Source organism: Electrophorus electricus, chromosome 9, assembly GCF_013358815.1.
Source record: "Electrophorus electricus isolate fEleEle1 chromosome 9, fEleEle1.pri, whole genome shotgun sequence".
NCBI lineage: Eukaryota > Metazoa > Chordata > Actinopteri > Gymnotiformes > Gymnotidae > Electrophorus > Electrophorus electricus.
Window position 1 is genome coordinate 8926145 of NC_049543.1, and position 16197 is coordinate 8942341.

The 16197-nt window shown below is 41.8% G+C and overlaps 1 protein-coding gene across 1 annotated transcript; it reads right to left on the reverse strand.

The window, feature by feature from the left end:
- Positions 1–2938: 2938 nt before the first annotated feature.
- On the reverse strand, positions 2939–15262 carry mob1ba (MOB kinase activator 1Ba). Its single transcript, XM_027029168.2, has 6 exons — positions 14871–15262; positions 11757–11923; positions 5515–5608; positions 5241–5374; positions 4914–5077; positions 2939–4569 (listed from the first exon to the last, which is right to left on the reverse strand). The coding sequence occupies exons 1-6, from the start codon at positions 14882–14884 to the stop codon at positions 4492–4494; spliced, it is 651 nt and encodes a 216-aa protein (XP_026884969.1). The 5' UTR covers positions 14885–15262; the 3' UTR covers positions 2939–4491.
- Between the last annotated feature and the right edge of the window lie 935 nt (positions 15263–16197).

Genomic DNA, 16197 nt, shown 5'->3' on the forward strand with positions numbered 1-16197 from the left:
GCAGTTCGGAATACCTGGGGTGTCAGCAAAAACATAGCCTGAGTGGTCTCCCAACAGTGTCCCTTCTTCCATAATTTTACAGCCTACATCAACATCAAAATTTAGAAGCAAAGATGTAAGCAGAGGAGGAAAAAAAAAATTAAAGCACCTAGACTTTTCCTCAACAAGGAAAGGAAATCAGGACGCTCTTATTCCCAAACATGTTCATGATAAATGAACTAAAGCAATCAGAACAAGAACAATCAAACCTGCACCTCAGCAGAACACTGGGCTCACTGGGAATAGGTGATTTTGAAGTTGCCAGAAAGAGGAGGGTAACGCAATACTGTGTTAAAATTACTGTGCATATTGATATTAAAATAGTTTTTACAAATAGCTAAAATAGCTTGAGTCAAACACCAAGGGCAACGAAATGACATGCTTTCTGCAAAAAAAAAAAAAAAAAAAGTCAATATTCGACCAATGACGCATGGACCAGCACAGATTCTGTGAAAAAGTCTGTGACTGTGGGACCATGGGCAACCAAATGGCAAAGGTGTTGGCCAAGGTCAACCCATGCTCACAAATTTACACATGGACAGTTTAGCAGATCCTGTGATGTAGTAACTGGTGATCAACCAATACCTATAAGGTCACAGTTATCCCACACCAGGGCCTGTGACTTCTCAGTTGATTTCCCATTTAGCCTATACTTAGTACTTGCCTACACCAACTTAAAACATTACTTGAAAGATGAGACAGCTGAGGTCTAAGAGGTCTCCATTAGATGCTGTTCAGACACCTGATTAGAGCAATAAATTTAGGATTTGGACAGGGTTATGAGAAAAGGGTATGCTACAGTGGGTCAAATTGTGCAAAAATGCAATTTGCCAAAGTAAGGAAGACACACTTGCAGAATAATTCCCCCCCTCTCTCTAAAGACACCTGTCTTCTGAGGACTATTTCAGTTACCCTAATGCCTCATGGAAGGTCTGCAGGGAGACATTTTTCATAACATTTACCAGCTGGCAATCTTTGAATCTCTGGGCCTCTAAGATCATCCTCTGTCATGTTCAAAGCCACAGGAAACACTATTCACCATAGGCACATTCCAGGGCTCAGGGCAAAGCAGAAGGGAAGGCCAGAACATTTTGTGGCAAAAGAATGAATCAAAACCAACCGTTATATTTGTTATTCTCATACTGGAATATTTAAATTTGGACCATCTTGAGATCAATTATTTATAATGAACTAATGCCCCCATGTGGCCAAAGAAAAATCGTTTTTTGCATCATACTCCAACAGCTAAAACACCAAACATGTTTCTTTCCACTAAAGGTAAATGTAATTTTTATCCATCAAGATTTTAAATATTATACATTATTTATGCAATAGAGACCCACCCTCCTAAACATCTACTTGGACAGTAAATATCAATCAAGGAAAAAATTAAAACAAGGGTGAGTCATGGGTCATGACCTTCATTGATATCTAAAACAAGCACAAGGGCATTTACAAAACTGCTGGGTGTCTGTTCTGCTCTGCCAGGGCAGACCAGCAGTGTGAAGCATGAAGCTGGGAACTAATCACTTTCATCTGGCACCACCCACTGGGCCTGAGCTGTCAGTGCAGTGAAGCCACTCAGGATAGGCCTGGCAGCTTCTACAGTGTGACCTCATAAAACCTGTTTCTAGCCTCCAGAAACATTAGTGAGCTGAAGCCACTAAATTATTTCACCTTCATCATGTGCTTGTGATGTCAAATGGCCTGGTGCTCCGAATATAGACATTCCAGTTCTAGGGTACTCCTACCTTGCATGAGTTGTGAGGCAGTTGAATTGTTCAAGGCTTTTATTTTGTTCTACTCAGATCTTAGAGGACTGACTGCAGCATATTTGTAAAACTCTGACCTTTTTTAAAGGACTATTTGAACAGGGCAAACATAAATTGGATGTATTGGTCATATAACACACAGATTTGCAGATATGTATCTATGTAAGTGGAAACCTCTCTCAAATGTTTATCATGCACAATAAGAGACAGCAGTAATCACGGTCAGCAATCATCAAATAAGGAATTCACCTCCTCTCGCCATTACTTGCAAAGCATGCACACTCATTGTGGTAGGTGTGTTTAATAAACTTGTTGGCTGGTATTTTAAGAGCCAGGGAGGACTGAATTAGGCCAAGCATGAAAGCCCAGTTTGTAGGTCATATGTTTACACACACAGCACAGAATGCCTACCACAAAGTCAGATATCCCAAAGTACAAAGCGCAGCAAGTTCAAACAGCACTCTTCGAACCCAACTCAAAATAAGGAACAAACTTGTAAAGAGAGGGACTAAAAGGGGAGTGCCAGACTGCATTCTGGGGTTTCTCACCTGTGATTTAACCCAAGTCATCCTGCTAGTTAGTCTCAAGTGATTGATGAGCTGAGCGTGCTGGAACAGGGGAGACACTGAACACGCGGTGGCGTGACCCGCTGGACACCACACCCCAGCTCCTTCAAATAGGTCGTCATAGCAAGACAGAAAGGGAGTGCTGGCTGCTGGCTCAGCTATTCAGCGGGATGTCAGCTGTGGAGCGTCTGTGGCTAAGGACAGTAGCAGCTGCCTACAGGTCAACACTCAGCAGATGCAGCCTTCAGCCCTGCATCCTTCAGGGGTGATAGTACTGATCTTGGGCTTCAGTAGGCATGGCTGGGCTCAGCACAGCACTAATGTTCCTCCTGTACATACCAGGCTCTGTAAACATGTGTTCAGGGAATTCTGGTTTCCTACAAAGTAAACATCCTGTAAAGAAATGTTTTAAGAGGAAGTTTTGAAAACTATGGAAGTTGTATGCTGAAACATTTCACCAAACGTGAGCCCAATAGATCATATTGTAAAAAGTGCTACCCAAATAAATTTGACTTTTCGGGGGGGGGGGGGGGGTGTGTTGCTAGAGGAATCAATCCAATCTTGGACAAACCAGTTTTATTAGACTATAAACAGCATTCAATATTGTACCATAAAGTCTTGCAAGTTAAGTATTTCATCTTATTCCCACTGCATACCTAATCTGTGTACATTATTTACAAGTTTCTCAAAAAAAAAAAAAAAAAAAAAAAAAAAAAAACAGAAAAAGAAAATAGTGTATTCAACCATTGCGACAGGATCTCTTTATATGGTTTTGAAATTGGGTCTAGTGAAAAGATCAAGTATAGCCATCACAAATTCCTACCCACTGGTTGACATTCATAGAAAGTGACATTCATGAGGTGAAACCAAATCAAATAATATACTATTCTATATATTGTAGTAGAGATACTTTACATAAACTGATAAAATCTTAAATTTTGCAACAAAGCGTCATTACCACAAATCTTGGAGGAGGTAGCTTTAGTGGAACACACCTCTTAATATTCTAATTCAAAGTGCAGACAACAAAAAACAGCCAAGCATTATATAAAATCAAGATATTCATATGATTCATGTTTAAAATATTTCATGTTTACACATCATATATTCCATTTATATATTTGTCTGCTTAAATCTGTGTTCCCACTATTCTGAGGAAATTACAACATGACAAATTTGCAGGGGGAAAAAAAACAAAAACAAAAACAAACTTAGTGGCAAGTCAGGAACTCTGATGAGAAATTATGTTCTCTTTGTTAACCCGTAGTGGTTTGGTTATTGGCACTAGCTGCAATTTCTGTGCCAAAACAATTTGGGGTCTGCAAGTCTGGTCAACGATGCAAAAGAAATTTGGTGATTAAAAACAAAAACATTGCATAGTAAGCTTATGACTTAAGGCCCACCCACCTTTAGTAGAGCCTATATCTAAAACCAGATTAATCTACATATTTAACTATTCATTTAACTCTACTGGTACAAAGGTCATGTTGGGCAACTACAGGCCCAGTGCAAATTAGACTTTTTTTGTGCAGCACCTCAATGACTAGAAGAAATGATACAGGGTTCAAGGGAAAAAATAAGAAAGACAAAAAAAATAGTCTAGCTGTGATTAAATCAACAGAATTTTCAAAGAAATGATCAGACCTCAGGATCAGTCCCTATAAATGCTAAACTACAGAAAGTGTCTACATGCTTCATTTATTCTATATAGTCTATATTTTTCATGTTCAGTAAAAAAAAAACAAAAAAAACCCCATAGCAACAAAAAGGCCTTGGTTAGTAGCAAGTTAGCAGTAATGAAGACATATAATAACAGTGGAACTTTTACAATTTGCAGGTGGACACACTTCAGGCACTTACGTAGATATGGTCGGCTTTGAGAGAAAACGTCACAACGACAACATAAACAGTATTCACTGCCCAAGTTAAAACCATGGAGAACTGGACGTAAAAATTCTAGAGGACTGTTAAGAGGCAGCTGTTTTTCTGCAGTTTCAGGCACCTGTCCCGAACAATCTGTAAAATATTGGAGAGAACAAAGCCAAGCTGCTTGTGCACAGTAATGAGAGTAAATGGGACGCTAGGTGAAACCCACGTCAAATTCTTTTTTTTTTTTATCTGTCCTTAGACGTCAGCTTGTCAATCAGCTCCTGAAGAGGTGCCAGCTCTTTCCTGTCAATCAAGTTGAACTCCTGAAACACAACACAGGAGCAGAGGTGCACATAATTGCAAAAATTAAAGTAGGTTATGGACGTGAACCGAGATGACATTTGGTTTACCTGTGGGACAGCTAAACTACTGAGCAGTGAGAGGCTAGCTAGTGGGAAACTTGCAAAAACACTAACTCGCCTATTAATAATGTGGAGATTTTTAAAAATTCCTTCTTGGCCTCTGACTTTTCAACATTACTTGCAATACGCAACTGTTTTGAGTGGACCATTTATTAAATAACTGCTCCAAAACCAATCTATTTTATCTAACATCAGCGATGCTGCTTTCATACTTTCAGTTCATATTAGCAGAACCAAGCACACACCTGGACGAAGAAGATAAAATGTTTGAAGGAGGTGTTGAGGTGCGCCTCTTCCTGTAGCTCGATGACAGAGTCGAAGTGCTGGTGGTAGATGTGGGCATAGACCCGGAACAGCCGCTTCAGGATGGTCTTGGCCACCGACATGAAGTTCTTTGGGAAGGGGACACCTGGAAGCGCCAAACCAAGGGAGGCCACAAGGGGTTTTCGACAAGGGCTTTTCAAAAACATCATTTTCTGGACAATCGTCGCCAGGTGCTTTATATATAATGTTGCTTTCAATATAGGTTTACCTTTCAGGCTACAATACAACATTCTAGGAAAAAACTCTACCTATTTTGGAGGGGAAGAGTGTTTCATCGTCAAGCTGGTCCTGAACCCAGGTCATCAGGTAATCAATATATTTGGGAGCTGAGCATTTGATTGGCTTTTTAATATTGGTTCCATCAGCCCAGTGATATTCATACCTGTGACAGTTCAAGCATGATACAAAACAACATACTATTGGGTGAATTCTTTCCCCACAGTATCTTGGATTCATGCATTCACTCTTACCAAACTAATGCTTTCAATAAGAAAAAAAAGGGGAAAAAAAAGCCACTCTTACCTAGGCCCAGCAGACATAAGAGGGCAGCTTTCCTCAGTGCAGAAATCAGTAATGGTCCCATACAGCATGTTGATCTGGTTAAAGAAGTCCACAGCTGCAGAGAAACAGTGCAGAGCCTTAGAAAAAAAGTCATCACAAAATTATCTGTAATGATTCACATTCAGCAGAGTTGACAGAACATTGCAAAGGGAAGGCATCTCTACTCAACGTGCAGTTACTCACAGTTTGGGTCTACTGGCTTGATTTGCTAGTTAATGAAGTTTCTCTTCCCCCCCCCCCCAGTTATTATTTATCTAATGGGACAGAAAAAGGCAGTTTTCTGAAAACCAAAATGGCTGCCCATTTTGAAGAGTTAATGCTGACTTCTTAAGGCCGATCTTGAAGCATTTTGTTTTTTTATTTCTCCTAAAAAAGAAGCAGGTCTGTCACCTATTATGATGCGTCTGCCATTTTAACTGCTATTCCTGCACACCATCACTATTTTATTGTTGTGGATATTTGCTCTGCCTTTTTCTCTGTACCTGTCCACCCGGACAGCCAATCACTTTTCGCATTTACATTTCAGAGGAGGCAATACACATGGTGCCGGCTCCCCCAGGGCTTCCTGGACTCCCCAGCTGTGTTCTGGTGTCCTGGGTCCCTACAGAGGACTGTGTTGTTATCAGTTATGCAGACGACATCCTCTTGTCATCAACAACGCAGGAGCGCTGTGTAATGGGGTCCTGCTCACTACTGAAACATCTGGCTTCATATGGGTTTTTAAAGTTTCACCATCTAAGCTCCAGTGGTGCAAGCCGTCTGTCACGTATCTGGGGTTCGTGCTGTCTGCTGCTGAACACCGCCTCTCAGATGACCGTCGGGCAGTCATACGTGATATCCCTCTGCCCAGCACAAAATAAGCCATGCTGAGTTTCCTGGGTCTGGTTAACTACTGCTGCCAATCATGATAAAGTCCTCAGGCAGGGCTGTGGATAACTGTCCTGACACATGGGCTCAGTCCAGATCAACGCATCATTCATTTATGACTCTGAAATCGACCTTGTGCTCTGCTCCAGCGCTTGGCCTGCCGAACTATAATCTGCCCTTCCACCTTTATGTTTCTGAAAATGGCTCCACAGCTGTGGGCGTCCTGGCCCAGGAGCACGGTGGCAGTTATCGCCCTGTGGCCACCCTTTCTAATACTTTTGATTCGGTAGCTCAAGGCATGCCAGCCTACTTTTGCGCCGTGGCTGCCTCGGCCCTGCGCGTCACTGACGCAGAGAAATTGGCATTGTTTCAGCCCATGGTTCTTCGCACTTCACATCGAGTTATTAATATTCTGAATAACATTCAAACACAGCACATGACGGCACAGAGACGTTCGGGCTATGAGGCCACCCTCTGCAACACTCAATTTAACCATTAAATCACACATGACCCTGAGTTCACCTGCTAATCTGCTGCAATCGCTTATGACATCACTAGATCATTCAGGTGACTCTGTGCCCTACTATTGCATGGAGGCTATCCTTGAGTCCTCAAGCTTGCGCTCTCATCTCTCTAGCACGCCGCTCGAAAGGCGGCTATCACATTTTTGTAGATGGCTCATGTTTTAAACCATCTGACTCCGAATTTTCCTGTGGTTATTCTGTTTACTCTCTGCCCAACCTCATTTGGGAGGCTTACTCTCTCCCTTACAGGTCTGCTCAAACAGCTGAACTGATGGCATTGACCAGGGCCTGTCATTTATTCCAGGGTCAGATTGTCACCATCTATACTGATTCCCGTTATGTGTTTGGAGTTGCTCATAACTTCGGTAAGATTCGGCACTCCCGGGGGGTTCCGCACCTCGGACAGTAAGCCCATTTCTAATTCCGGACTAGTGTGTGTCTGCATGTACACTACCAGCTTGGCTGGCTGTCGTAAAGGTCAGGGGTCATGACAACCTCTTGATCTGACACGGCCTCTGGTAATGCCTTAGCGGACAAAGTTGCATGTTGGGCAGCTGTTAATGCCCCCTCATGCCCATACACTGCATCATCGACATGTGAAGCTGTCTCCATGTTTTCTCATTGTTTGGTACCGAATGATATCGATCTGCTTTTCTTACAAGCTCAGGGTACACGACAGGACTGCTCTCAGCGGGCTGATCAAGCATATAAGCCTGATAAAGATGGTCTGATCCATGACCCGGAGGAGCATATCGCCCTTCCTAAATCTGATTTGCCATTTCTTGTGCCTAATTTTCACAGGATTTCACGTCACACAAAGGTAGATAATATAGAAGATCATACCGAGGTACGGTGTGCCTCAGGTAATGGATTCAGATCAGGGACCCTGTTTCATTTCATTTGAGGTAACTCAGAAACTATGTACCTACCTAACTATTGATTGGAAGTTTCACATGCCTCATCATCCTCAGTCAACTGGCATTGTTTAGAGAATGAATCATACCTTGAAAGAAAGGTTAAGAAAGACTATGATGGAAACAGGAAAGAAGTGGATAGGTCTACAGCCAGCAGTGTTGTGTGAGATCAGAATGACGCCCAGTGCCACCACCAAATTGTCACCATTTGCCAATTTTTGGTAGACTATTTACCACCCTAGGGGTCAGAGGTAAACCAGGTGTTTCTAATTCAGGTGACACGGACGTGACCTTGGCAGACTACACCCAAATGCTGATTGAGAAATTGAACAGTGCCCATGGTAATGTCTCTTGCACTCTCCCTCTTCCCACAGACAAGCCTACTCATCCATTTATTCCAGGTGACACTGTTTTGGTTAAATCATTGAACCCGCAGAAAGCTGGTGAAGCTGCATACGGACCCCCAACAACCGTGATCGCAGTGACCCGAACCGCTGTGCTAACATCAGGATCAGCACAGTGGATACACGCCAGCTGGCTGAAGAAATCACCAGGAGCTGAAGCGTCAGACAAGCCAAATGCACCTTAACACATTCACATATAGTACAAAATTTGTTATATGATTTCATGCTGAGGGACTGCCCCTCAGCTGCACCACACACCAAGGAAGTACTCCTTGGCCCTGTTTATGTCAATACACTTTAGCATTGGTAGTGCAACTTGATAGATATCCTATCCACCTATTAACATCCTTTTGTAGACTCTTCTCTCCTTATTTTCCTGATACTTGCATGCAAAATCTTACTGTAGGAATAATGGGCCCCATCTAAAAATAACGCCAATATCATTACACAGTCTCAAAAGGTACAAAAGGGGGGATAGTGGGCTTTCAGAGTAATCTACCACAATGTAACGGTAATTTAGCCTGTGTGGTCTCCCTGGTAGTGGCAGGAGAGGTGGAGCCAGGGAAGGACTGTCTGGTATGTCAAGCATTCCATACACCCTGAATATCGGTCCCGGTAGATGATACTATCACAACAGCACTTAATCATAAGTCATCAGACTGTCAAATCAATATGGGAGTAGGGTCTATGCAAAATGTATCTAAGGCAGTAGCTGCCAGTGGTAACCCCCCACATGGGCCTTGGATGGTGGTTCATGGCTGGACCACAGGACAGACTGTGAAATTGGCATTAGTAAACGGTATTACCTCAAATGCAGAAATATGACCCTAGCAGTATTACCTGTGACAGGTACCACCTGTCTATGATCTGCAGGCTTACCTGATGGTCCATTTTTAAGCCACACGCTACGTAAAAATGAGGTATGGGCATTAGAAATGGGACTGGGAAGATGCACAATAAATAATATAACAGGCACACCGTCTCTTTGCCCTGAGATCCTAGGCACTGGAGCATCTGTAGCTATCATGTGGGTATGCGGTAGGATGGCATACCCCAGCCTATCCATTTTGATAGTTGGTAATACCCGTCATCAATTTCCCTGGAAAGGCTGTTGTACCCCAGCATTAACTATCCTGTCTCTGGTCGTATATACATGTTCGCAGTTGACATTTGGCAGGGCTAAAAGGCACCCCTAATGGGTATGGTGGGTATGTACTGGCCAACCCATGGACTAACCCTGGAGCGAATGTGGGTTGGAGTTTGTTCCTGGGAGGAGAAACTACTGCAGCCCTTAATAAAATTAATGGGTTTGGCATGGCAGGTACTTAATTTAGCCAATAGGACTGAAACCACCCTGGCATTGCTCAATGATGAGGTAGATAAGATCCGTACCGCTGTCTTGCAGAACCACCTAGCCCTAGATCTCCTCTTGGCAAAGGAGGGAGGTGTCTGCAAGGTCATTAATGAAACGTGTTGCTTTGACATCCCTAGTTACTATAACAACATTACTGACAACATTTTGCACACGAAGGCCGCTATTGCTGAGCCTCCACCTGCCCATGAGTCTTGGTTCAGTTGGCTAACTGACCTTGTTGGCACTTGGGGATCTTGCCTCAAACATATGTTTTCCCATAATCCTGATTATTGTGTTGATTCTTGTTTGTGGACCCTGTTTATTGTCACTGCTGTCTTCTTTCATAACTCGCATTTCTACCTCTGTGATTAATCATGCTCGTGTTGCCTTTGTGCCTGTGTATGAGGAAAGGTCTATATACTGATATGTGATTTCTTTGGAATCAAAGTGGCGGGTGTTAGACACTGGAGCCTTTTTGTCTTCAGGCATCCAACGCAAGGTCTCTGCTCATCAGCCATGACAGGGCAGCTTGACTGCGAGGTCATCCACTCCCTCTTCTTGCCTCCTTTACCCCACTTTTACCCCTCCCAATAAAGGGAAAAAGAAATGATGTTAGAATCCAGTGATGAAACCAAAGCAAAAGTACAAAGTGCACCTTGAGGTCTTGTTTCAAAGGAGTCAGTGTGTGCCCATACTGATTCACTGTTCTTGAAGCTATACAAACAAGTGAGCCTATCACACACCTGGCATTTCAGTGCCTGAATTCTAGTGAAGGAATTACTCATGTTTGGACAAGTTGAACCTGTAAGAGACTTGCAGAAAACACTCTCGCTAACTAGGCTATTAGGCAATAGGTTACACCCACCTCTGGTGGCCTTCCTTACAATAAGATGCAATAATACACCTCGAGCGCCACAAACAAACCCATGCCATCACAAACCGCCCGTCCCTGGGGCCGACACTGGCAGCAGTTCTACCTCCACTGCCGTATCCTCATTGTTAAAAATAGGCTGCAGCCAAAGCCAAAGGAAACATAACTGAGCAAACACCTTGGGAATAATTGGTATACAAAATGGGCGGCACTCAAGAAACAGGCCAACTGTACAGCTATGTATAGTGAGAAAGAGAGTGTCATAGAAGATGCCACAAAACAAATGGGATGCATACACAATGCTGGTTTTGTGGGGGAATGGGCGGTGGGGTGCTGGTAGACTGTTTCTGGTCAGAGTACATACTGGGATATTTACCATGTGAATGGGCCAATGGGCCGCAGAGCCATAAGGAACATCTAAGAGAAACTGAAGAATAACCTTTCAGACCACATCAAAAGGCACGATGACTCATGCCATCAAGCATGCTCATCGATCCAGGGCTGTTAATAAACGCATGTGGTGCACGCCAAGGTTGAACAGGGATACAGATAAGTGGCCAGCATGCTTCTAAGTACTTTAACCAGCGTTGATGACAAGGGGACTACTGGAAGCACGCACCGTCTGGTTTGTTTCACACTCAAAATGCCGCCGGCATTCTGGAAGCCGAGCTGAAAATGAGGTGATGTGACCTCGAGCCAGAAGTACAATTTGCTTTCTTAGATTTTAAGCTTTGCAGTTTCACAATTACATAAGCAGAGGTAAAGTGGACCTCACTGCTTCTCTTCCTCATAACTACATGCATGAGCAACTTCCTAAATTTGGCAAAAAATAGCTCTGCTACAGGAACCAACAAGGCATGACTTGAGTCTTTCCTCGAGTCATGCAAATCATTGAATATGACATTTCAGACAGAACGAAGATGGCTTGTCTTGCTCTACAGTGTGGTGTGTTACTGCTCATTTCATTATTTATTTGCACTGTCATTTCTTTCTGCAATCAAATACACGAAGATCAAATTAAGAAGGAGAAAAAGAAAAAAAAAAAAGAGAAAAATTAAAAAGATGCTCTAGAAGAAATGTAGTGAATGAGGCCTGATCCATTGTAAAGGCAGCTTCGAAGGCCAAAAAAACTCCCATGGCCAAGGCCCGGGCAAAACTTTCAGCCTCTGAAGAAAGCTGGTCGTTATTCTGAGTAAGTGAGGAAGCACTATACAGTGCATGTGCCGGGTTATACAGTGCATGTGCCGGGTGAGCTCACGTGGGACTTACTGTTGACAGCCACCCATTCGTTGAGGTCCTCTCCATCCGGCAGCATGACGGCCATTCGCAGGTTCCCGCTGCCCAGCGTGGCTTCGGCGTGCTTCAGCAACTCATACTGGTGTGAGCCCTCCGGAATGTTCTTTTTCGGCTTGAACGTCTTTGACGAGCGGCTCCCGCTGCACAGATAAAGAGAAGAAAGCAGAAATCATAGTGAGAACATCACGTCTGCCTCAGCAGAAAAGCTCTGGGTGTCCCTTTTTCTGCTAATACAAATTCATTGGAGCCTTCTTTGCTGCAACCTCCTTTCTGACCTTGGACCTGGACCTGAAACCTCACTAGCCCCAAGGCAGCCTCAAATATAGATCTTCAGACTTAATGTGAGGAAATGCAACAGTCTCCCACGAGGCTGCAGAAAACAGAGCACGGAAGGCTAAATAGCATCTATGCCGCACCGTAATTCGACCTCTTCTTCTGCAGCTGAGTGGATAAAGCAACCACATGCTCTTATGTGAGGCCTTCTGACATTCAGACACTTGTTTTGCCCAACTGTGGAGGTCTTTCAAATAGAAACACGTAGAGAGAATTAAACAAACAAAACAGTTAAATAGGGGCTGAAAGATTGCGAAGACACAGAGGCATTAGATTTAATTCATTCTTCATCAGTAGTGCTCTTTTTCCCCTTTGTGAAACATTTAAGAACTCAAGGTTAAAAACTACATGGAATCACAACATTAAGGGCCTCTTTTCAGCTTTGAAAAATATTCAGGAGGAGACGAAATTTCTGTGAATTTGTAGTAAATGGATACTGGCCTGTTAGGCAGTCAGCCCTCTGTGTTTAACATCCCACACAATAGTGAGAAGAGGCTCTTTTTCGCAAGCAAGCAAGAACACACTGGACTTCACATACCACTAGCCGAAAGTTTCCCTAGTTACATGGCTGCTACAGGCTATGCAACATGTCTAAGCCCAAATATGCAGTCCCAGTAACTGAAAGGGTGTGTGTACAGCAAGTGAATCACATACTTTAACAATAACCTGCTAAACATGAAATTCCAAGAAGAATCAAGTTGTGCTCCATTTTTTATTATTTGCATGTTTTATTCAATTGCAATCTTTTCTTCATTTACCATTTTATTCTGTATGGTAAAGCACTTTGAGCAGCATTACTAATTAATTAAAAGGTGCTATGTAAATAATAATAATAATAATAATAATAATAATAATAATAATAATAATAATAATAATTCACTGAACCTGAAATGAAACAACTAGCCAAAACCAGTCTGTCTTCTAAGACAGAGCCTGTAAAATTAGTTTGAAGAAGACCAGTGCTTCACATTTGGCTACATTCTTTCAACACAAAATGCTGCTGGCAGCAGACACCATAGTCCCTGCCTCCTTACAGCTGGGCTTGGCTGTTGAAAGCAAGACCTTTCAATGGTGAGTGCCATCAAATGATTCATTGCTCAGTACTTTGGGTGTGAAAGCTGACATACATTCACATACAACATATTCCAGAAAAGTCTTTAAATTGCCTGTGAAGTTAAGCACCTGACCTGTCCATCTCAAAGAAAATGTTTTAAGATACTGAAAATAACTGATGAAAGAACAATGACAGGACCTGCAGTGAAGGCGAGATCTAATCACATGAGCTGCAAACTTGAACTGAGGTCAGCTGTTATTGTAGGTCTTATGCTAAAGACACTTTCTTAAGTCAAGTGACTTGCCCAAGAGCAGTGCATAAAAGCATTATGGGGAACTGCAGGTTCCATGAAACAAAAGCACACTTAGAGGAAATTGCCACTTTTTGGCTGCAAACTTTCTTAATACTGAAGTACTGTGTGGTCTGTCTTGTGCTAAATCACTATGATTGCTGGCTGCAGACTTATAAACCAAACTTGAACTTGAACTTTCAGCCTTCACAGGGGAACCTAAAAATAGAATAAAGCCTTATTCTATGCAATGCAAGAGGCGAATTCAATTTAAAGGAAGACTTCATACGATAATAATCTCACTTGAAGGGAACTTTAGGCACAGGGTAGCAGAGTCAGGCATTGTTTTTAAAAGAACACCCGACTCAAGAACTAATTAAAGCTTCTAAATTAAATACAGTGTTTAAAGAGAGCCTAGGAGTGAACTACACCTGAGTGGAGAAACAGTAAGCTTTTGAGTAAGAAAATGTAAGAGCATTCTTCTTATCTACTTTACTGAAAAGCAGAAGAGAATATGCTCCAGATACACAGCACAGAAATTAAAACCACATAAAAATGCATTTCATCTTCCCCTAATACAGCAACAAACGCAACATATGTAATCCTCGTTCAAGCAGCTGGAAGCACGCTATGGCTAAGGGAAAGTGACTCAGAAGACAACGACGTAGATGATAGCGGTCAGTAGTGGAGTGGTTGGTGGGATTTCTGGTTAGTTCTGCATTGGCAAAAATTTACTAAATAGTCTTCCACTAGCTAGCTACGGGCCTGTGTTATGCCGCTAAGGCTTGTACCACACAGGTTAGCACCAATCTTAGTTCCAGGGCGTCGCACCAGACTGTCAGAATTACGAACACTACCTCGCCATCCTAGTCAGATGTGGTAGGTAGCGACGTTCATTGCAGGATGGATCACAGACTAACATCAGATCTCATCACACAGGAAGTAGCAAGCCAGAATAGTAGTAGCTATCTTACTGCTATTTTAACGTGTTAACTAGTAGCTAGCTAGATAACATTAAATACGAAAACCCTGTGGTCACGTCTTCTTGGTTTAAATATGACAGCTAGGTTAGCTAAATTATCGCATAGCTAGCTAGCTAGAAAGTTCAGATATAAGCTTTTGTTTAGCATTAGCTAAATAACTAAATATTAGAGAGCAGTGAGTGCATATCAGAGATGAAAGTAATAAACAAACAGTGTATTCACATTAGCAGATTAGAAGTTATATGCCCCCCCCCCCCCCCCCTCCCGAGCACATGGTCTCTATTCAGTGGAAGTCAAACAGCTACCATAGCTTGCAATATTTCTGAATGGGTGCTCGACAGCTAGCTAGCCATCACCAGCAGTAGGATACAGCGTTACCAACAAGAACAAAAGGAAAACAAAAACACACACACACGCTTCATACTTACAATAAAAAGCTCATATCTATCACTGAAGTTATCCAAATACGACGTCGAAAATATGTCCTTCCTTACAACCAGAAACACTCAAAATACAAAATATTATATGCCGATATTTCCAAACATGGACACTAATCCAGCAGCTACTCCGTCTGTGCCACAAAACTTCTCCTTGCTTCTCAAAGTCTCGATATCACTACATTCTCGCGAGGTTTCATAAAGACACAAGAATTTAAACGTTTCAATTGATATTATCAGTTATCTTCTGCCGAAATAATAATTGCAAAATGCTTTGCTTATGTAACCAGCTTTATAATAAATCCTAAAATATGCGATTGTCAAAATAAAATCAAAGATTACTTTGGTGTATATCATAACTAGCAGGCAACACCAGAAAACGTTTTAACGAACATGCATGAAGCCATGAACTACAGTAGCATCACAAAACGGAAGTAGTTAGGGGTTTACTCTTTTTTCAAAATAAAGACTATGTAATAAAAGATGAAAATAAACTGTAGGTGTGTGTGTGTGTGTGTGTGTGTGTGTGTGTGTGTGTGTGTGTGTGTGTGTGTGTGTGTGTGTGTGTGTGTGTGTGTGTGTTTAAATTGATTTGTTTTCTATATATATATTGGTCAGTCATAACAGTAAATAGCAATGATTTTCTCATTACAAATGTGCTTGAAGCAGGAAAAAGTGCATGGATCTCAGCAGCTTTGACATGTGACAAATTGTGATGGCTAGATGACAGTGCATCTCCAACATGGCAGGTCTTGTGGGGTGTTCTTGGTATGCAGTGGTTAGTACCTACCAAAAGCAGTCTGAAACAGAATAACAAGTAAACAGGTCACAGGGTCATTGTCATCCAAGATTTACTGATGTGTGTGTGGAAAAAAGTCCACTGGTTGACTTCAGCACTGATAACCTACCTTGAATCAAACTATATGAACTATACAAAATGAATAATATATATTATATATTAATATATATTGAAGTACAATTAAACAATATAAACAGGAATGCAAAAAATGGAATTGTTTTATATGCACTATATTTACAAAAAGAAAAAAACACCTAACATAAAATACCTAACATAATTTATGTAGTCTATGTGTTACATTAAACAATATGTAATGTACTTTATAAAATGTAATCTTCATATACAAACTAATCTGAAACTAAATTTTGATGAGGCATAGACCTTGGAAATATTGGGTATTTTTGTCCTACCTTCTGACACCTTATAATTTTTCCATTAGAATATAATACTGAGATACTACAATAAAGCAATCTAAATCCAGCTAGATGTTAGATTATATTGTTTTAAATTTTTTTTTTT

What these genes read in the sequence shown, in the direction of transcription:
- mob1ba (XM_027029168.2), bottom strand. An exon ending in CGAATGGGTGGCTGTCAACA is followed by an intron (nt 5,609 to 11,756) that starts GTAAGTCCCACG and finishes GTTTCTCTGCAG; the next exon opens with CTGTGGACTTCTTTAACCAG. An exon ending in ACTCTTCCCCTCCAAAATAG is followed by an intron (nt 5,078 to 5,240) that starts GTAGAGTTTTTT and finishes TGGCGCTTCCAG; the next exon opens with GTGTCCCCTTCCCAAAGAAC.